Source organism: Solea solea, chromosome 1 (genome assembly GCF_958295425.1).
Source record: "Solea solea chromosome 1, fSolSol10.1, whole genome shotgun sequence".
Classification (NCBI taxonomy): domain Eukaryota; kingdom Metazoa; phylum Chordata; class Actinopteri; order Pleuronectiformes; family Soleidae; genus Solea; species Solea solea.
In genome coordinates this window covers 4,144,462-4,166,253 of record NC_081134.1, presented here as the reverse complement: position 1 = coordinate 4,166,253, position 21,792 = coordinate 4,144,462, and the positions used below count along the sequence as shown (strand labels likewise).

At 39.0% G+C, this 21,792-nt stretch overlaps 3 protein-coding genes across 10 annotated transcripts in view; 1 reads left to right on the top strand and 2 right to left on the bottom strand.

Moving 5' to 3' along the window:
• LOC131457170 (zinc finger protein GLIS1) overlaps positions 1 to 688 on the bottom strand; it is a 60,065-nt gene extending 59,377 nt beyond the window's left edge. Inside the window, exon 1 of the mRNA XM_058626032.1 lies at positions 603 to 688. The gene's annotated coding sequence lies outside the window, so the exon portion shown is untranslated. The remainder of the gene's footprint in view (positions 1 to 602) is intronic.
• LOC131457182 (heterogeneous nuclear ribonucleoprotein C) lies at positions 681 to 8,297 on the top strand. 5 transcript variants are annotated; one of them, XM_058626080.1, is made up of 9 exons: positions 681 to 819; positions 3,015 to 3,122; positions 4,584 to 4,852; positions 5,060 to 5,093; positions 5,487 to 5,534; positions 5,629 to 5,795; positions 6,020 to 6,136; positions 6,808 to 6,968; positions 7,699 to 8,297. In XM_058626080.1, the coding sequence occupies exons 2-9, from the start codon at positions 3,118 to 3,120 to the stop codon at positions 7,795 to 7,797; spliced, it is 900 nt and encodes a 299-aa protein (XP_058482063.1). In that variant the 5' UTR covers positions 681 to 819; positions 3,015 to 3,117; the 3' UTR covers positions 7,798 to 8,297. The 5 variants fall into 5 exon arrangements, with proteins under 5 accessions (XP_058482063.1, XP_058482053.1, XP_058482034.1 ...); XM_058626070.1 differs by having other exon boundaries at positions 5,484 to 5,534; XM_058626051.1 differs by having other exon boundaries at positions 5,060 to 5,132.
• A 6,551-nt stretch (positions 8,298 to 14,848) lies between these two features.
• LOC131459312 (uncharacterized) lies at positions 14,849 to 20,379 on the bottom strand. Of its 4 annotated transcripts, none has more exons than XM_058628995.1 (8): positions 20,287 to 20,379; positions 20,125 to 20,207; positions 19,371 to 19,456; positions 18,305 to 18,502; positions 17,763 to 17,855; positions 16,739 to 16,859; positions 16,548 to 16,649; positions 14,849 to 15,678 (listed from the first exon to the last, which is right to left on the bottom strand). In XM_058628995.1, the coding sequence occupies exons 3-8, from the start codon at positions 19,449 to 19,451 to the stop codon at positions 15,626 to 15,628; spliced, it is 648 nt and encodes a 215-aa protein (XP_058484978.1). In that variant the 5' UTR covers positions 19,452 to 19,456; positions 20,125 to 20,207; positions 20,287 to 20,379; the 3' UTR covers positions 14,849 to 15,625. The 4 variants fall into 4 exon arrangements, with proteins under 4 accessions (XP_058484978.1, XP_058484996.1, XP_058484988.1 ...); XM_058629013.1 differs by having other exon boundaries at positions 19,371 to 19,453; XM_058629005.1 differs by having other exon boundaries at positions 19,371 to 19,453; positions 20,125 to 20,375.
• Positions 20,380 to 21,792: the final 1,413 nt, after the last annotated feature.

Sequence of the window (21,792 nt, the reverse complement as noted above, 5' to 3'; positions counted from 1 at the left end):
TAACATATAATAATACATACACATGTTAAATTGTTACTTAAAACAATGTGAGTGTATTCAGTGGCTTGCAAAGGAAGTAAAAGGACCCCCACTAGTATAAAATCCCCCACATTCTCACACACCTGTGTGTAAATAGCTTTAATGGGACATAATTTACATCACAGCATCACTTTGTATTACTGAGATGGGAATATAAGACTGTCATGGGGCAGTAAGGAACTTCATAACACAATTTTGATTGGAAGGATAGGAAATTAAGTTGTCAGGGGAACTTATAGGGCACTGCATTACTTTTCTCCACTAGCAATACACTTTTTCAGAAACAATAAAAGATTTTTAAATGTATATTTTTTGCTTTAGAGGCACTTGCTCACGCTTTTACCACTTTTACCACTCTGCGGCCACCAATGTCCACGCCACTGGATAAGTGGCGTTATTCTGTTGTAATAAAATACGTTAAATTGATACTTAAAACATTTCTTGCCAGATAAACAGAATAAAAAACCAAAGATCAAACAAACAATTCAAAGTTTAAATATCTAACGACGTGTGGAGGTAAAAACTACTGTTTGGCAACCGCGTTCTTTACGTGACACACTTACTTTGGCCGACTCCGCTCACTCTGATTGCTCTGTGAAACAAATCCAGCATTCCCGTCAAATACTGCGCCACCGCCAGTAGCGCTGCGTTAGCTCGGTGGCTACAAGAAAGCTAGCTTGCTGTTCAGGGGGGGCGAAACGCCGGTGCTCCAAAGGACGACCTATTTAACGAATTGAAAGATTTTACCGAAAGCAAGACATTTTACTCTTACAGGTCGTGGTGAGTATTTTGTTCCAAGACATTTTTCATTTTTAAACTTCCTTTTTCTTTTCTTTTTTGGATTTTTTTTCAACGGTGTTTTTTTTTTGCTGTTTTGCGAGTGGACAGAACGCGATGATGTGCTAGCTAGCGAGGTAGCTGGCTCAGCTAGCTCGGAGACGCCCGTCCTCCTCAAACGCATGAAGGCTGCTTGTGGGTTTTTTTTTAAGTAGAACACGACGCCATGGATGCATCGTAGCTACAGTCTCATCCCATTTCTAGCTTTATTTTTTGCAGCGTTAATTGTGGAGACTCTTCTTTGACGGGACTGAATTGTTTTTGCCAGCCCACCAGCTCGCTAACTAGCTAATTGGCTGCTTTTGATTTTGATAGTGGCGGCTGTGTAAAGAGAGTTCAGCTTAACGTTGACTGTGCAGTCATAAGAATTTTTTGGGATCTGTTTTTTTGCAAGCAGAGGAACTGGTTTGAGTGCTGTGTAATTTTTATGCTTTTCAATTGATGCTCGGCTAATTGTGGCCATGCCAGATGGCTTTGAGCCCCCGAGGCTAGCGCAGGCCCCGTGTTTCACACTGAAGCCTGGTGGTGGCGCTGTTGGGGTCCAGAACGGGTGTGTTGTGGATGGTTGGTTTTGTTTTTCTTTTACGTGGAGTAGATTTTTGCCATATTTTTCTCTCCCTTGGTGAAGAGTGATTTTTCTGTTTTGTTTTTCCCTCTGGAAGCTTTGGACTGAAATTGGCTGCAATGTTGTTACATAACGTTACACACACATTTTAATAATTAAACGTTGTTTGTTTGAAAGAGAATAATGGCTGTTTGTGTATCCAAATCAACCCCCGCCTTCACATTCACTCCCATAGGCAGGTTTAACCAGGGCCCATTTTCTCAGCAGACATTTTGAGATGCAACAGAAGAAACGCACAGGTGTTCACATTGAAACGGATTACTGGGTCTTTCAATCATACAAAAAGCTTTACTTTATGCTTGTATCACATGATTAAGTCTCTGCTACATAAAACAACCCTACACGCCCAGGTAGTATTTTGTTTTTGAAATACATGATTGTAATGAGTGGTGAACACAAGTATGAGGCAGTATTACTGGAGGATTGTACTTGCAGGACCCCAGGACCATTATTCACATGGCCAAATTATTTATACTCAATTTACAAAGCTTACCCTACCTCCCCATTTGTGGAATTTAAATTATATTTGTTTGTAGTTGTGGCCATCATGGAAAATAATCAATGGGCTGTATGTGAGACTAATGGAGTCATTATCACACACTTGGAGCATATAGCAAAACGGGCAGTTTTTAATCTCCCTTGTCAAATCATGATTTCCCTACTGCTTTTCTTGGCATTATTCTCTATCTATATCTATCAAAATATATTCAGATCCTTAATACATTGAAGTTGGGCCCTTTTTAAAAAAAAAAAAAAAATATTCCATGTAAAGAAATTCTTCATCACTTAATCTACTTTACCCCAAATTTAATTAAAAATGTCTTTGTGTACATATGATTATAAATTTTAGTTCAACAATAATCATGATAGTACTCATGTTAGGCCTGTCTTGCACGTCATTTTCATGTGTTTACATATTCAAAACCAGATATTATAATCGCAAACATAACATCTTTCTAAACTGATATTTCACAATGTCTGAAAGAGTAAGAAATAAAAGAGATGGTTATATTTTGACAATAAATTCTGAATTGGCAAAACGTGACATTAGATTATTTAGCTCATGGGGTCATGCATATCACTGTCCTACAAGCCACATTTCCTTGAAACTACAGACATCATTAAATATATACACTGATGCATTCATTTCCTTGGCTGTCGTCTCTGACAACTGTACACAAACAGAAGAATACATTGACAAATTAGGTCTTATTCACTCTTAAGAATCTAATGGTTTGTCTGTCAAATTCCAGGTCTAGAGTTGTTTCTCTTAAATGAGATCCAATTTGCACAGCTCATATCTTATTACATCAGATATTGCAAATAAAATACACATTCAGCTCAGTGTATAAGTAAATCCCAATTGGCGAGTTGTATTGGAACATAATGTTGAGAGCAGTTGGTGTGTTTGAGTCACTGTCACCTGCACATACACACACTCTCCAACCAGGTAAGATTTGGTACAAGATTAATCCTGCTCAGCTTGACTGAGGTGTGTTTTCTGTCGCCTCAGTATAAATCTCGAGGGGCGAAGGTGAAGGTCGAGACACCAGCCCAAACTGAACCCAGCCACAGAGTCAAACATCAGACAGACGACAGCCCTGCACACAGACGCTATGGAGTGAGTGATGAATGTTTGGCTCCCCCTGTCAGCCAGGTGGAGCGGGTTAATGTTGATGACACAACTGTTAATGTTTTTCCCCCATGAGGGCTCCCTGTCCATTTCCAAATTCAAAGAAGACCATGGCATTCATTCAGTGACCACATTCCCCCTTGGGTTCAGTGTGGAAAAAGCAACATGTCCTGTTTATTAGCAGAAGAGTCCTCAGTGAATATAAACACGCTTGGTATTTTTTGGTGCTTTTACTAATGAAGGTCAATTCTCTGTTCTGGTGGATATGGTTACTTAGAGCTACAACAATAAACACATTCACATGCAACTGTGGTGATATCTCATACTCTTAAACTGCCAATAGATATGCTGAGGATTTTCTTTGTCGGCAACCTTTTGGTTTTCCACTGTTCAGACAAAACAATTGAAGATGGTAAGTGAGTCTTAAAATATAAAAATAAATTGGAAGACTAATTAATAGCAGAAGTTAGTCACTGTGACATGCATTACAGCTAGTTTAGTTTTCTGAACAAATGCAACTTTTATTTAAATTATTAAATTAAACTTTTACATTCGCCAGAATTAATGCACAGAAACCAAATCAACCACCCCTTAGCTAATACTAAAAAGCACTGACAGGTTTGTCCAAAATGTCCACTGACAAATGCTGTTTCTTTTGTATCACCCACCTTAAAACTCCTTGACTTAAGTAAAATACACCTGACAAACACCATGTCTCATATAAACCCAGAATTTTTTATTGACACCCGAGTGTCTCACTCAGTACAGATGGTTTACTTGACTCCAGCTCTGTGGCTTTATTTTGGATTATTCGTCACGAAAAGGAAAATATTTACCCTGTTCAACTGAACGTGTTTCCATAGCAACTCTAAAATTGGCATATGTAATACAACGGGCAGGGCATGAGTCTCTTTATCAGAGTCCTGATAGCAACATTAGCTCCACACCAAACATTACTTAACTAAATAAACTTTTGCACTAATACGTTTTTCTGCTTTTTATACATTTACTTACTCTTTCTTTTGATTTTGCCGCAAGTATGATAAATATGCTGAAATGCCACAGACAGTGTTTAGCTTTATTGCAGACCCTGAACAGAAAATGCTTCCTGTATAATCTAGGTAACTATGCATCATTTGATTGTTTTAGTAACTTAAGATACAGTTCCTTAATGGTTTCCATTGTTTTTTTTAATACCAGTAATAGATTTAAATTACAAAGCCATGCTTGTAGCCATGGCATATTAACTATACTTTCATTCATTTCAAAGCTTCCAGATAAACATAGGTGTGGACACGAGGCTCCTTTATCATCAGCACAAGTTTATTTTTGATTTAACGGTCTGGGTTTGACAGAAAATCCTGCTCTCCATTTATCCAGGTTCACAGACTCTCCACTACTTCACCACTAAATGTGGGTTTTGTCTATGTTTCTTCTGTCTTCTACCAGTCGTTCACCCACCACCTCCAGCCTGATGGCCAGCAGCAACGTCACCAACAAGACAGACCCACGCTCCCTCAACTCCCGGGTTTTCATCGGCAACCTCAACACTCTGCTGGTGACCAAAGGAGACGTTGAGGCCATCTTCTCCAAGTATGGCAAGATCGTCGGCTGCTCCGTCCACAAGGGCTACGCATTTGTTCAATACGCCAACGAGAGGAATGCTCGGACTGCTGTCGCAGGAGAAGATGGCAGGATGATTGTTGGACAAGTGCTTGGTAAGGATTCAACTTTTGAAATGTAAGGAGGTTGGGTTTTGATGTGAATTGTTTTGAGATCCACTGAGGTCATGGTTTTTTTTTTTCTAGTGTGAGTGAACTAAGAATGCCATGGTAGTTTGTGTCAAATGGTGTTCAGGTACTTACCAAACACCCACGATGTTTGCTCATGGATTGACTCCTCTCTGTCTTTTTTTGTCCCCGTAGACATCAACCTGGCTGGGGAACCCAAACCACACAGGTCAAAAACTACCAAGCGTTCTGCTGGAGACATGTACAGGTTATATTAGCACTGTCACTGCTGTAGACGTAAAGCAAGTCTAAGGTTCGAGGCAAAGGATGCATGTAATGAGTGATGACTGCACTGAAATATTGTTAAAGATATTTTTGATAGTTTTATTTTGTGGAGAGCTGAGTTCTCTTCCCTTAACAGAGCTGTGCAGCTCACTCACCTGAGACGCAGGTCACATGCATCCAGTGTGGCAGCTCAAACAGGTGCCTAAAAAGGAATTAAGTTAGACGCATCACAGTGTTGCTTTGACCTAAAGCTCTCCTGACATGTAAATCAGAAATACTTCCATCACCTTATCATATTTCCTTCTAAACACTTGTCACTTTTCCTCCTGTACAGCAGTACTTCGTTCGACCTCGACTACGACTTTCAAAGAGATTATTACGACAGGTGAGTCAAATGTCTGTCCAACAGAACAGTGTGAGAACAGTATTCCCGAGTTTAGACCAGATTTAATCTGTACTGCTCTCTTGTTTAACCCTAGAATGTACTCCTACCCGTCCCGCGTCCCTGCTCCCCCTCCCCCCTTGTCACGGGCTGTGATCCCGTCCAAACGCCCGCGGGTCAGCCTCAGTGGAGGGAGCAGCCGGCGAACCAAGAGCAGCAGCTTCTCTTCCTCCAAGAGCAGTCAGAGAACATCATCCAGAACGGGTGAGTGTCTCTCACTGCTTCCTGTAACACCACATGATTGCAAGCCAACAGCTGTATTTGTTAAGTCTAATTTGTAGCTGTGTTTTCATTATAAAAAAAAAAAAAAATGGTAGCAACTACACATTCTGCACAACTATTATCTCATAAAACTGTTGGAGGATTAATACTGTCAAAAGGATACATTATTTCCCAGCATTGTTTGAGTTGTTGTCCCTGTTTTTTAGTAGTGAAAGTGGACGAGTTACAGACCATCAAGCGAGAATTGACCCAAATCAAAAGCAAAGTGGACGACCTGCTGGGCAGCCTGGAGCGCATGGAGAAGGACCACAGCAAGAAGTCTGGTAAGGACGTTACCTGGACGGTTTGAATGTCTCACTCAAGCTGCTGCATAGAAACAAAGGGGGGCATATGGCCCTTTTCCACTATGGTCCCGTCCCGCCCCGCCCGGCACGGTCTAGGTTGCTTTTCCACTACAAATGTTGGCGGATTCATGACTTTGCGGCTGCATGAAGCTGCCGTGACTCCGTTTTACACGAGGCGCGCACACACACACACACACACACAAACTAGTGACTTGCATGTAACTGAATCAGTACTTCCTCCATGACCGGAGCACAGACTCCGTCTGACAGTCACTGGGCTGAAATACAGCGGCAGGGTTTGTGCTGCTTTCGCTAAATACGCCAAACTCCTCCTGGTAAATATTGAGATTTTAGGCATTTCCCTGGTAATTGTTGATTAACCCGCATTTTTCAGGATTGTTGAGTCTTTTTAACTGATCTACACTTCGGCATTGTTTGGCTTGATTCTTGTCGGACGTCTCACCAGAGCAGGTGCTAAAATAAGTACTTGCTACCAGGTACTATGCTAGTGGAAACGCAACTGAACCGTGTTGTGCCGAGGCGAGCCGGTGGAAACACGCCAATAGAGGCACCTATTTCACCTATTTCAATTCAGACATTTGACTCAATTCAATGTCAATTCTGAGCATGTCTCCTGTGTTTGTCAACAGTTAAGAGCTCAAAAACCGAGCCAGGAGAGGTGACTTCACCACCTCACCCGAGCAATAAGAAGGGAGACATACTAAAGAGAGAGAGGGAGTGCCAAGATATAAACGACTCGGAGGACGACGACGATGAGGAGGAAGAAGAGGGAGACCTGCTCGAGGACGAGGTGAGACTCACTCATGTAGGGACCGCAGTTGAGTTGAGGGTTTGCTTTTACTTTAACCTTAAATACTACGAGATGGAATCATCACACGTTGCTTTTTTTTAATGAGTTTAAAGTACTTTTTCTCTATTATATTCTTGATCACATTGTATTTGTGTTGCATCAAAGATAACAGGAACAGGAAGTAGCAGCGCTGTTTTTGAGACGCAACACATTCCAGTTTAAAAGTTTAACTATCTTTTCCTGAATCTGTTACATTTCAAAAATGCTTTTATTGTTAAATATTTGCAGAACCGGAGCATGCGTACCTTCAAACAGGTTGTTTGTTGTTAAACTGTGTCCAAAATGGCAATAATGCCACTTATACTTGTTTGTTGAACAGTAAGTTTGGTAGCAGAACGTTTAATATTCTATTAAAACACTGATGTCGGTCGTCAGTGCGTGTGTGTGCGTCAGTGCATTAGAAGGAGAGGACACCGACTCATACTTTTGGTGAGACCAGTATGTGTGTAGACACGCCCCCAGTGCCTCAGAGCAGATGTTGCAGAATTTTACATGAATTGAAACCTAATTTTGTAACACTACTTTTTTTTTTCTAAGTATTTTATATTTGGCGTTTTAAATGTTTAGTTTAACATGTCTCTGTTGGAACGACACGTTTAACTCCCTTTATGTTCAGCATCACGTATCTACTGTTAAGTTAGTGTTAATGATTCTGTTGCAAACTGTGCAGGTAAAGAGTCAAGAGGAAGAGGACGACGAGGAGGAGGAAGGAGAGCACGTGGAAGGTGACGACGATGGCGACAGTGTCAACGGCGAAGAGGACTCGTAGGCTCGGCACGCACACACATTCGCGAGGCGTTTGCAGCTTCCAGTAGGAACTCGGACTCGGTTTTAACACTCGCGTTGTAGATACAAAAGGCAAACACACGCATGGTGCACACATGTTGTCCCATTTGTTCCTAAGGCTGATTTTCTTCCCCCCCATGCTTTGTTACTTCTGCCAGTTGCCAGTGTCACCACAGGAATGGTTAGCTGTAGGTTTTGGTTTGTGTTTTTACGGAGTCATGACCCGTCGTCAGGAGAAGACAGAAACATGGACTGTTAATGTTCTCAGAGACGACAGCTCGACGGACATGTCCTAACGCAACGTCCCGGAAATTCAGCTACAGAAGTACACATTTTTAGGTTCAGTGTGTTTTGTTTGGTATTTTTTCCTCATCAGCGAGTTTGACCTTGTGTGTCTGTATGTCAATGTCTTGTTTTTTTTATACTGTTTAGTTTGCGTTTAACTGTTAAGAAATAAATTGCAATAAAAATATTAAAGTTGGATCCACCCTTGCTTTTTTTTTTTTTTTTTTAAATAAAAAAAAATATTTGGTTCAAAGACTTGGCCGTTGAATAAAAGTGTTGAACACGTTGCCTTGTGGAGATGAGGTTTGATCTGAATCTTATTTATGGATTAAAGAAACCCAGTTTCAGTCAAATTCAAGTCTTTGTATATTCTAATGGATATTTTCACAACACTAAAGCAAATGCAAAGATTCACATGTTAAATGTGTGTGGCAGAGAACAACTGTGAATTAAAGAGTGGAGTTAGGACTGAAAACTGTTTGTCAGGGGCCCGTTTCAGAAAGCAGGTTTAGTAAAAACTCTGAATTAATTAACCCTGAGATGAGGGGAAACTGGTTTTTCGGTTTCACAAAGCCAGTTCAGTTTAACGCTGAGTCAGTTACCCTGGCAACATACGTGAACCTAACCTGCTTAACTGTGTAGTGACGATAGTACAATTAATTCCAAAGCCACTGAATAGTCGTTAGCTGTAAGTAGGTTTTCATTCATCAATCACAAAGGCGAGGGAGAGTTGTGTGAAGGGTTTGCAAATTTATTTCCACATAGTACATCCAAGTTACATTTCTATCCACATGTATCCAAGCTAGTTAGGTTCTCTAAAATATTAGCAAAATATTGTTTTTTGATTGATTTGATGCATGTGTGGAGGTTGGATTCAATATGTGCTGAGTGCTGACTTAAGGTGAGTCAAACAGGTTTGTAATAATGGATGGACAGACTGACGCGCAATTGTGATACAGAGACGTTGTTTTTTCCATTTCTCATCATTTGTTTACCCCTTAATTTTCAAAAACCCATTCATTATCCATCTATTGTCTACCACTTTATCCTCCAACATGAGGGCTGCGAGGCTGCTGGTACCAACCTAAGTTCATATAGGGTACAAGGCATGGTACACCCTGGAAAGTTTGCCAGTTCTATGCAGGGCCCACATATAGAGAGAAATCATGAAGCAAAGGCAGCAGTGCTGGGACAAAGGAAGTGGGAGAGGACAGAAATAGAGACGCCCATAGAAAGGAGCAGGTGATCGTGAGTAGACATGTCGTCAATCAGAGGTGTTTTTACTAATTAAAGAATAGGGAGGAACTAGAATATTTCACAGGACAAATATAACATTTGTGCCTGCTTACTGGTGAGATTTTCTTCATCAAGGTTACTCAAAATGCTTAGAAAAGCCATAGCACACCATTCCCAACAAAACCACGTTTTAATGTCTAATTTATTGCAAGTTTTTTGACTTTTGATTTTTTTTTCAAAGCAATGGGATGAGTCTCACAGCAAAATTATAGCCAAAGAAAAAGAAGGAGAACAAGAATAAGCTTGATTTCCAGTATATTGTGAATATAGTTCTTGGTCCCAGCAGTCACTAAGGAAGGTTAATATAAGGCAAAAGATGTAATGCAACGTTACATATACCAACTGCCAGATATCGCCAAGGGCAACAACAACAACAACAACAGCAGGCTGCCCTTCATGACACCAAACCACCCGTGATTCACAAGCAGCTTTAAGGAAGATGCCTCATCCTCCAGTCACCTAAATACTCTTCCAGTCCCATACAAGAACAATAAATATACTGTATGTGAAGTGAGATGTAAACAGTACAACATGTCAGACAACAACAGAGGCAGACACTGGAATTCATGAGATGACTTATCTTATCTCTAAATATTGGTGAAACATTTTCAGAAGTCATCAAAGGTCACCAAACAGTTGATGGTGATGTATTTGGCTTCAATTGTAAAACATAGGCTCAAATAGTTTTATAGTAAAGATTTTATCATGTGCTTCCTATTCATGTTCAGCGTTATGTCAAACTTGGATTAGAATACACGTTCCAAGTCTTGGTTTTGGACCCAACCAATTGTTTGGTGTCATCCAAAACTGTATAAAAACTCACTTAATAATTGTGTTTAATTGCTTTGAATCTCAATTCTAAATTCCAAGTATAATGAAATGATATACAGTACATTATCAGATAATCAAAAACAAACATAGATACTAGTCGTGTGTCTTACTTTGACTAATCTAACCTTGTTCAATGTGATCTTTAAATGTTTCCCTAGATCAAAATTGGTTGAATTCAATACAATTCAATCAAGAGGGTGAGATTTTTAGCACCATGTAGTTCAGAGTGTGTACCAGTCATCTCATATTGATTTTACATTCCCAATTATGGATATGTCAAGGAATATTACTTTGAAATTCTGCAACTCTGTGTCCTGGTTTGCCAGTTATCTAAAAAAACAATGTTGTTTTCTGGGCATGACGACATGCGGCTATACGTCATCACTGGGCAAAGGGCCAGAGAAAATTACGTTGTCCGATAATAGATTTAGCGTACCTACACGCAACTTTTGTGACCTCCTAATTGGCGTAATTGGGTGTCATTACTGCCGACATGAATAATAACTTTAATAAATTTACAATTATCTTTAGCCAGCAGTTTCAGATAAGACTCTATGTCGCCCATTCTGGCCCCGGGAAAACACCTGACTGTGGTCGCTGGCGTCGCTATCGCTATATATACGTCCCTGACCTAGCTAATGCTATGTGGTCCGCACCGACTACAGGGGGCTGGCTAACTAGCTGAGTTTCTACCTCACTAAGCCTCATCCATCCTAGCCCATAAACTACACTTTATACAAGTATTTTAACGCTAAAGGAGGCAGAGGAGTAACTAAACATGTGGCACACAACACAGGAGAGAGCAGGAGAAGGAGCGGGAGAAGCCATTGCTGCTAAGCTAACTTGTTACGCTAACAAAAAAAAAACACCGTACGTGAAAGATAGAGTTTAAGCAAAAGTATTAGTCACTCGTCAACAAAACGAGTGCTTGTTCAGTTAATCGATCGTTACAGTAGATTAAAAAAGACAGAGCAGGAGACACGCAGCGAAACACCAGTGGAAGAACAGGAAGTGACGCAATACGTTACCGTCCCGCCTCAGTCAGATCTGCTCCAAAAGTTAGTAGGTGCGTTTAAGATTCGAGTGTTTATCACTCATTATCACACAGCTGCCTGCTGCTTATCACACATCTGGACATGAAAGGTAGAGGAGTAGTGTGGAATAGGTTAAGTTTGAACAAGATTACATAAAAATGTTTGGTTCTTGTTCACTTCTCTTTTCTTTATTTAGTCCCATGTGTCTTGGTTCTTTTGCTGTTTTGGGGGGCTCGTGTTTATGGAAAACATCTTAAGAACAAAAAAAGATTGTGTTTCCTTGTCTGTGTGGATAAATCTGTTGCATTCACAACAACCTAAGTTGATGATATCGGGAAGCATCGTGAACAAAGCACAAAATGATGGTTGTTTAATTGGTGAGCTAATAAGTGAGTTAAACTGAAGACAAGTCAAAAACAGATGTGTATTATTAAACACAGCACGATGCCTTTGTATTTCTGACCCTATTTTTTCTCCAATGTTAACAAAGTTGTAACTTTTACTTGACAGAAGCTCATGACTGATGTAATTGTTAGAAATAACACTTTTGGGAAGATTTGGGTAATAATTATGTCAAGAGATCCATACATGAATAAAAGTGCTGCTTGGTTGAACACAATACTGCAAAAGCTGTTCCATCTATGAAATCTTTATTCATCACATGACATTTAAAAAAGAAAGTGCTCACTGCCCTCCAGTGGTTACAACAAGGAGTTACACAATAACTTGCACAATAAATAACAAACCACACACAGTTACTAAACATCATCAAAAAAAAAAAAATCAAGAATCAATTCAAACAACCCAGAATCTTAATGCATTATTCAACACCATCAAACCATAAAATGAACCAAACAGTTCAAATTAACACATGAAGGTGATTATACTTGTCAAAGTAAGATATCAAATTGATCACTCTTATCAAACTAAGATATCATTATGATTATACTTGCTATTCTATTCTAAAGTAAAAACATCAAATCAACTAAATCAAACATCAAAGTAATATAGAAAAGAATCTGAAAAGCATAACATCAAAAACATGTTACAACATCATCAAGGATTACTGGTGAAAGTTAGTAACAAAGATTTTCCCCACCCACCCCCAAAAAAAGAAATAAAGCAAACCACCCTAAAAAGTTATTTTTTGTTCCAATAATAAGAGAGGCTGATACACAGCCTCTCTTATTATTGTCTGTATTATTATCATCTTTCACAATAAGAGGAATAAGTGAAAATATGCAGTGTGACAGAGATATTGTCTCAATAAAAAAAAACATTTGCACAAAGCAAGCCGATCCACTTTTCTATCTTGATAAGAGCATTAAAATGAGAAAAAATAATGGGACAAAAAGAAATTAAATGTGCAATTAATTGTGATTAATTGCAAGTTAACTATGACATTCGGGCTGGGTGATATGGACTAAAAGTCATATCTCGATATTTTTTAGCTGAATGGCGATACTCGATATTTTTTCTGTGTTGTAATTGGGGTTCCCCCAAAGCATTATAGCATATTAGATAAAATGTTTACCAGAGGCAAAGCCTTTAAAAAATAAACAAACAGTCCGTTATAAAAATATAAAATATGAAAAAAATAAAACAAATCTCTTTCCTGCATGACAATAATATACAGTAATTAATTCAAAAAATACAATACTGTTATAATTTCAACAGAAATAAAAACGGACTTAATAAAATTGGAACAAACATGACTAATAAAATTAAAATTGTACCTCTCAATTATTTCACATAGATATCTAACACAGCTTGTTGGTATGATAATTAAATAATGTCTTATATTTTATTATCAATATTGACAACTTCAGGCTTCCATATGTCCAAAAGTGACTGACAGTAATGGAAAATAAGTCAAAACTCTGTAGTGTGGGAACTATGAACCAGCTAGTTCCCGCCTCCTCAGCACGAGCTGAACAATAAATCTAACACACCAAGAGAGGCGGGACTTAAGGCAGAACAGCCAATCATCAGCCGGTCACACTCAAAGCTGGTGTCTTGTTTGAGGCAACAACAGAAGGGGGAGTGGGAGAGGAGACAGCCACAGCGAGCGCAGGAACGAAGCGGCAAATGCAGTGAGGAGTTTGTGCAAAACTGAGGAAAACCTGCAGAAAAAGTGTCGGTGTCGAACCCTCTCACCGGGAAAAAAGGATGGGTTTTAAAACACCCACCTCCCCCCACGGGTGCGACGCCCCTTTGTGCGTGTAGCTGTCTATCTATCCGGCAATTATTTGTTTCTCTACTATCCTCTTGGCTTTTATTTTGAAGTATATGCTTTTACTTTTGGGTCACCTGACTTCCTGTCCTTCACTACGTTCCTCAGAAGGAAAACATGCAAAATAAATACTCAAAGAAACAAGAACGGACGGTCAAAACGTACACGGTCCACATTGGCACCATATCTATAGTTTGGTATAAACATATAAACGCCTAACACACCGTAAGTTCTCTATATCTATCCTAGTAACTTGGACTAGCGGCTAACGTGTCTCATCGTGTACAGTTAACTTAACTTTAGCATTAGCTTCAGCTTCATAACATAAGATAGCAGGAACATTCGGCCAACGTCCTCGCCACCTATAACTCTGTGATACTGTACTGTGTGTTACTCTTTTATATGTCTATTTTACCAGTTTCCCTTCTGCCTACCTGAAAATACACATGGCAATACGCATGGCTACGCTTTTGTCGAGCCGGATGGAGGTTATACTTTGCATCGACTGTGTTTACCCTTGATACTCCCTCTTGTGGCTTAAACGCGCCACTACACCCCTGTACTGCAGAAACAGATTAAGTTCAGTGTGTTTTGTTGTTTTTTTCCTTATCAGCGAGTTTGACCTTGTGTGTCTTGTCTGTTAGTTTGCGTTTAACTGTTAAGAAATACATTGCAATAAACATTTTAAAGTTGTATCCACCCTTGCTTTTAAAAAATATATATTTGGTTGAAATTAAGACTTTGCTCTTTAATAAGTGTTAATTTCCTTGTGGAGATGAGGTTTGACCATCTGAATCTTATTTATGGATTAAAGAAATACAGTTTCAGTTGGTGTATCAAATTCAAGTCTTTGTATATTTTAATGGATATTTTCACAACACTAAAGCAAATGCAGAGATTCACATGTTAAATGTGTGTGGCAGAGAACAAACGTGAATTAAAGAGTGGAGTGATGACTGAAAACAGTTTGTCAGGTCTTCTCTTTAGGATTTTCCTTTTAGACGTGTATAGAAATGTAAACTTGCCGAGTGTGTTTATGTTCACAGTAACTGCACCTGCTCCTACACATCTGCCTTTGGTTGACGAACGAGGTGTTTTTGTTCTCACAGTGTTTCTTACCTTGAATCAAAAATCCATGGCAAAGCTCTGCCACCAAACAGAATAGAAAAAGAGGGAGTCGCAGAGAGGGCAGGGACTGTGATGGGGTACAACATGTCATTAAACTGCGACCAAACTGGTGCAACTGTCACGTCTCTACACGTTTATCAAAGTGTACATTTATGTACATGATTTAAAAACCTACATTCTGAAACACTTCAATATGTGGTTGATACAAAAAGACAAAGAGCACAAAAAGCAGTAATAGTATAATATTTAATGCCATAGAAATAAATCTGTCTTGATAAATCTAAAGTCCCATTTCCACCTTCTGCCCCACCAATTAAAACTAACAGCTACTATAGGCTCCTATATTTCCTATAATAATCTCAGCTTCATTTCCCTCACGGCTCTAGTGATGCTAAGTTCACGTCTCATTGCTGTCCCTCCTCAAAATAGCTGATTTTATAGACAGTGTTGGCTTAGATCCATCTGATTCTATTCTTACAAAAAAAAATATATAGTCACAGTGCATTCGCATGAAAACATTAAACGGTCTTGACTTCTAATACAAAATAAACAAAAAAACGGCCTAAACGTATTCAACAGATACATTTGATAGCGATGCCTGGGTGGTGAGAGGTGAGGAAATGTCACATATTTAAAACACATTTCCTGCAGTACATCGTTTGCGACTCTCACGGTCAATTTAGAGTGTCCAATTTTCCTAATCTCCATCTTGCATGTTTTTGGACTGTGGGAGGAAACCAGAGAACCCGGAGAAAACCCACGCACACACGGGGAGAACATGCAGAAAGACCCTTGTTCCAACCGGGGCTCGAACACGGGTCTGCTTGCTGCAAAGGCGAGAGTGCTAACCACTACGCCCACCGCGTGGCCCGTGCTAAAGATAATGGAATACATAAATGCAGCACGTGTGTCTCCTCCTCAACCTCCTCCTCGTCCTCCTCTTCTGCCTTCTCCTTCTCGTCCTCCTCTTCCACCTTCTCATCCTCCTCCTCCTCCTCACTCCTTCAGGCACTGTGCATGGCGACCATTGTGAAGAAGGTCAGCACGACAGACAAGGCTGTGCAGGAAGAGACGAGATGAGACAACAGGAATGAAGACTTTGTTCTTTGACACTGGAGCATTTAATATCATTGTAGTCAACAAATAAAGTCTGTTTCCTATCACACCCTCTACATATTTGTCTTTTGTCCTCTCCACATGATTTTACTGAGATTATTACCTTTCCTGACACAACCCACCCCTTTATCCAGCACTAGGAATAGACTGGTCACCTCGAGGCTGGGGTCAATGTATAGTGTCCAAATAACAATGAGCAAAGATGCTCGTATACATTGTTCAGTTGAAATGAGCCAAAACGGCGAGGGTTGCCGTGGTCACACTGTTTTGAATCCGCCAAACCTTTCAACAACATTTCATCTTTGATGTGTCTAGTACAAATAGGTGTGTTTTTTAAGTCGTTACGACAAACGCGCTCGGACAAGTTCGCTCATTTATGTAGGGCCATGATAATGGTCGACTTTTTTGTTGTCTTGGTCTATAACATCTTTCCACCAAGTTTCGGGAAATTCAGCGCAAGTTGATGTTGACGTGCTCCATCTGCTTTTCACCTTAGGGGGTGCTGTGGAGACCTTGAGCAACGCACGGGTTTCGGGACTTATGCCAATATTGCATTTTCGCCAGACCTGACCTGCATGCCAAGTTTCAGGAGATTTTATGGACGTTAAACCCCCTCAAAAATGACCAGAAAGCCACGGATCAAATAATAATCTGAAGGATAACTAGGTTTGTGCTAGGAGCCGTCCTGGCCCCCTTGCCATTCAACTATTTTACAAAGATGAAAACTAAGCAAATTTTCACTACAATTTTAGTTTTTTTTGTTCTACCTTTTATTCCTATTCACTTAACTGAAATGTTTTTTCAATTTACCATGAGTGTGGGAAAGACTGCTGGCTCCTGATGACATGATGTTGGGGGTCTCCAGCGAAACAGTGTCCTCCATTTCTTGGAGGGTAAGCACACCAGGAGTGTCTGAACAATAAATTGGGACGTTATTAACAACAACAGAATACTGAATAATATTGGTATTTTCGTGTGTGTGTGCGTGTGTATTAACCCACCCTCTGTAAAAGTGCCTGTCCCCATGACTAGGCTGACAGCGCTGGTGACTGTGGTCATGTCGACTCTGAATTCACACCGGAGCACACTCTCTATCATTGAACCTCTGGCACTTGTCACAACCTTACAAAAGGTAAATTTAAGAAGAAGTTAAGAGGACAGGTGACATTTAAAACAGGGTTTCTCAATCCCGTTTCAGAAAGCAGGTTCAACAAACTCTGAGTTAAAACCTCAACTCTGAGCTGTCAAACTCTGAGTTTTGGCTTCCAGAACAGCTGATCAGCATTAGTTCAGTTCACTCCATCATCAATGGAGCTCTGATACTACGAGTCACCATGGCAACGGGTAAACAAAGAGCACAGACTCCATTTTAATCCAACTGAGCAGAAATATTAACACATGCCAATGACCATGACATTTATGTGAAGAGACGAGTCAATAAATGAATACTGTTACATTTTATACAGTGAAATCCACTCATTCATCATTTAACAGACTATATAATTTCATTAATGATGATAAATGCTGCAAGTAATTACTCGGCTGTAACCTGACGAGACACAAACTGAAGATAAAACATAGTTTACGTATGGACCTGTACTTATAAAGTCCATCTGAAGTGTCCATGTTCAAACTGACTCACTTTTTTTGACTCAAACATTAAAACATCTTGCTCAACGCTATTTCATGACTATATTTCCACGTGTAAATATAAATGCAGTCACTGAAGATTTCGTCTGCAGCGAGATTCACATTAATGTGCACAGAGTCTCCACATCTTTCGAGAATAAAGTCGTAATGTTATGAGAATAAAGTCGTAATCTTTTGAGAATAAAGTTGGAATATGAGAATAAAGTCAGTCTTTCAAGAATACATTTGTCATATATTATAAACCTGTGTCAAGATGAGAAACACTCTGTTGCTATGTAGTATTATTGTTATTGTTGTTATTATGCAAACATGGTCCATCATTTTCTCGTCGACTGTTCTGATTATTTGTGGTCTTGCTTTTCTCTAAGAGCTCACCTCGTTTGAAGTGACGATCCCATCGCCGCTCATCACCTGGTGGGTAAACCCACCCGTGCTAGAAATAGCACAGGCGATAATCAGGCTCTTATCCTGAAGAGGAAAGAAACAAGAAGCAGCGGTGGTGACACATGAGATTCTTCCTCCTCACATCGAGCACAATAGCGAACTCAAACATCACACAGTCTTGTATAAAGTACCTAAAAGGGATACTTGAGTAAAAGTACAACTATGTTACCATAAAATGACTTTGGTAGAAGTTGAAGTCACTTTTTATAATATTTACTTCAGTAAAAGTATGACATTTACTGTACTTTAGTATAAAAAGATGAATTCAGTTTTTTATTTTGTCAAGATGTCTTTTTTGAAAGATGTCTTAAATGTCTTGTATGTTAAATTTGTTAAGCACTGTATATTCACAATAAAATGACACAATAAAAAGCATTTCCTGCTTAAAGAAACATGATAATAAGATTATTGATGTTGTTTGAGCACCGTCTTCTGTTGTCATGTAGGCCCTGCAGCAGAAACTTTTTTGTTACCTCAGTTATCAGGTTCACTCCAACATAATTCGCATTGGAGGCCACATATTGTCTGACTTGGATCAGCAGTTTCTTTTCCTCTGAAAGTCTCTCCAAAGAAGCAAACCCACAGGGGTCCTGTGCTACTGCAGGATCACACTTTGCTGGCTTCCCAAAGCACGTTTTGTTTTCACCACAACCATCTCGTGTGACTTCCGCCTGGAGAAAAAACGCAAACGCATAAACTCTCACACTGTACAACAGAAGATCAGCAAGTAAACGTGGTCGAGGGCCATTTTTTTTGTAAGCAACTGAAAATTTGGGCCAAAACATCGTATCTTCATCGACTGCCTTAAAACGTCTTCAGTCACAAACAAAAGCCACATTTGCCGCCTTAAGCGAACAATAATGAGGATGTTGTCTTTAATCACCAGCTTGTTACGAAGACACTTTTTTTTCCAGAGATAAATGTGTTATTTGATCATCTGAAAAAAATGGAAATTAAAAAAAACAAAGGGTGAAATTTAATCTGACTCTAATAGAATGTGAATTAAACAAACACAGCAGCATCGTAATTGTTTTAAGTTTACTCTTAAAAGTGGTGAAACAGCCCTTTAATATTTATTGTGCGTCATTGAAATCTTAAGAATTACAGCTTATTCTTTCTCCCCGAACCATGACAATAGCAGTGTGTTTATTTTTTATTTAGTTTAGGTAACTGTCAGTTCAATTTTTTCAGAATAAAAGCTCTGAACTCAAGCAAATAATTTAAGATCAGATTTGTTAAATCCAGGTTAAATATTTGCCTTTGCTGGAAAAACCCTCATGATAATGAAGCTTCTGCCTTACTTTACATTTGTAAAGTGTGTGCTGTAATAAAGTGGCGGTGGCTACATTTAAGAACACCTCATTCTAATTTTCCAATAAATTAATTTGTTTTCACTAATCATATAAAGTTAATAAAAACAAGCTATAGCTATAAATGCCACATTTTTGGACAATTTGTCACTGTATTGTTAAGTCTGAAATTCACATGTTTGCTCAATTATAATAGAAATATATAAAAAGACATAGAATGGAAACTAACCTGCGCCAGAGGTGTTGGAGCTTGACCGAGCACCACAGAAACCATCAGAACAGCAGACAACAGGATCAATCCCCGCTCCATTTCTTCTAAAACAATAATAAACATAATCAAACGTATGAAACAAACAAACAGACAAATAAGATCCAATTCCATTTTCATGACAAGAACCTGACAACCTGGACTTAAATATTCCGTTGTTTGCTTTTCAAACATCCACATTAGCTCCAATCTACACCTACGTGTTCATGTAAGGACGACACAATCTTGTCGAAAAATACAATTTAACTAAAGAAAAACATTCATGTATTTCAGGGTCTACTTGATTAACATTCTTAAATTGAAGTTTTCTTTTTTTTTTTCTTCTTCCACTGTCTCGCAAAGCATCTAGTCACCATTAACTCGTACAGTGTATACAAATAAATAATAACAACAAAAATGTCTGTGTTTGGTTGGTTTTACATTCTGTTTTTTAAGTGTTTTATTGTTTGTTTGTTTTGCATTGTTTCATATCCTGTCTGTTTTTTGTTTTTACAGAACATTAACATTTTTGTAAATGTTGAACAACAACACACACACAACATGACTTATCAGAAAGAGAAATAATGTCAAATACTGGACATATTTGATTATATATATATATATACATACAGTACATACAAGTTTATGTATATGTGCTTTTCAAGCGAAGATATTTGGAGTTTGACTCCAGCAACAGAAGCTTTGAATTATCTACGACAAAATCTAAGTGACTGACCTCACTGAAACTGCGTCCCGTGTTCTATTGAAGGTTTGAAACTGGAATTTCCAGCTGTGATCTGTCCTCAGATTGCTCCTTCCCTATGATTAAAGGAAGTGCTTTAAAGTGCTTTAAATTATTCTCCCTTTAAAACTGTAATCGTATATAATTATTACGCACTTTTATTTGCATCAGTTGCACTTCTCTGCTTCTGAATTCAGAAACCCAGTAACTTGCTCAATTATAGTATTGATGGTATAGTATTTAGTATGATCTGCGTCATATGAAAGGATTATTACATCACAACAGTGTCGTCTTTCAAGTCTTCAACGCTTTCATGTGCAGTTTAAAAAAACTCCATAAATCAACAAAGGAAGTTCAGCAACTAATGACGTCACAGGAAAATGTGTCTGAGTTGCAAACTATGCGTGAAGTGTTCTTAAAGCTGTGTGTGGAAAGCAAAGAGTTGCTTCAATCATTACCATCAAAAATGTTAAAACAAGAAGAATGGTATGAAACCACGAATGCAGAATAATAAAGATTACAAAAAAATTAAAGAGTGGTTGCTTGATAAAAAGGAGCAAGATGATGATGATGATGAAAGTGACAATGATGCTGCTGCTGCTGCTGCTGCTGCTGCAACTGGAAGCTCAGGAGGAGCAAATCAGGAAGAAAAGGGAGCTTCTTTAATTGCAAAGTAAAATTGCTGCTAATACTGCAAAAGTTACTGTGCTGAGGGACAGAGAATCTGATGGTCAGAGCTCCAGAGCCCAGTAAATGGAATGAATTTGTATCTGAAAAGATCAAAACGTAAATCATCTCTCAGATCCTCCGCTATAGAATTTGTTCCACAAGGTTCAAATCCCCAGATGAACATGCCACCCAACATGCGGGCCATTATCCTGAGGCTACCTTATAAACTGGGGGAAAAAATGGAGAAACACTGCTTATGAGCTGCAGGAGAAGCACCACCGTCAACCAGGCTTCAGTGAGATTGTCAAATTAATTGAGAGACAAGTGTCTTTTGTTTCTAATCCACGTTTTGGAAACATTCAGGACACCATTTCATCACCAAATCATAAAAATGGAAACAAAGGGAAAAAAGGAAGCAATTTTGCAACTTCTGTGGCAGCTGTCAATTCTAAAACTGTGACTCAAATGCAAAAGGAGAGAAACTTACCTGATAAATCAACAAAGGTGTCTTGTCTGCTGTGTCAAGAGGGTCACAGATTTTGAGTTATATCCCAAAATGGAAAAGAAGTTGCATCGAGAGAAAATCGACTTCGTAAGAGAGAAAGGTGTTTGTTTTGAGTGTTTAACTGTTGGACACATGAGCAAAGACTGTCATAGGCGCCTGTCTTGCAAATTGTGTAACCTGAAGCATCCTGCCATCCTCCACATTTATTCAAAGAAAGAGATCCTATCAGAGGACACACAGCTAGTGTGTGTGGCATTATCGATGATGTCATCACTCTAGCGGGACACAATACATTATAAAATCAGAAAAAGTCCAAAAAAAACCCCCCACAAAATGTAAACTGTGATTGTGTAAAAAGTGTAGTAGGTATGAAAACATCTATTTAAGTGAAAAAAGTCTCTACATTAAAGTATGTTATCAGTAACACTGATGCTCCAAAAAGGGCTGGGTTGTGGTCAATCAGTCAAACAGTTTTTTTTTTCTCCATT

Excerpts from the sequence above, each read along its gene's own strand:
- LOC131457182 (XM_058626043.1), top strand. Across the intron at positions 4,853-5,059 it reads GATTGTTGGACAAGTGCTTG|ACATCAACCTGGCTGGGGAA; the intron begins GTAAGGATTCAA and ends TTGTCCCCGTAG. Across the intron at positions 5,535-5,628 it reads CAAAGAGATTATTACGACAG|AATGTACTCCTACCCGTCCC; the intron begins GTGAGTCAAATG and ends GTTTAACCCTAG.
- LOC131459312 (XM_058628995.1), bottom strand. The coding sequence starts at position 19,451 with ATGGAGCGGGGATTGATCCTGTTGTCTGCTGTTCTGATGGTTTCTGTG. Across the intron at positions 16,650-16,738 it reads GACAGGCACTTTTACAGAGG|ACACTCCTGGTGTGCTTACC; the intron begins GTGGGTTAATAC and ends TTTATTGTTCAG. Across the intron at positions 15,679-16,547 it reads CAGTCTTTCCCACACTCATG|CCTTGTCTGTCGTGCTGACC; the intron begins GTAAATTGAAAA and ends CTTCCTGCACAG.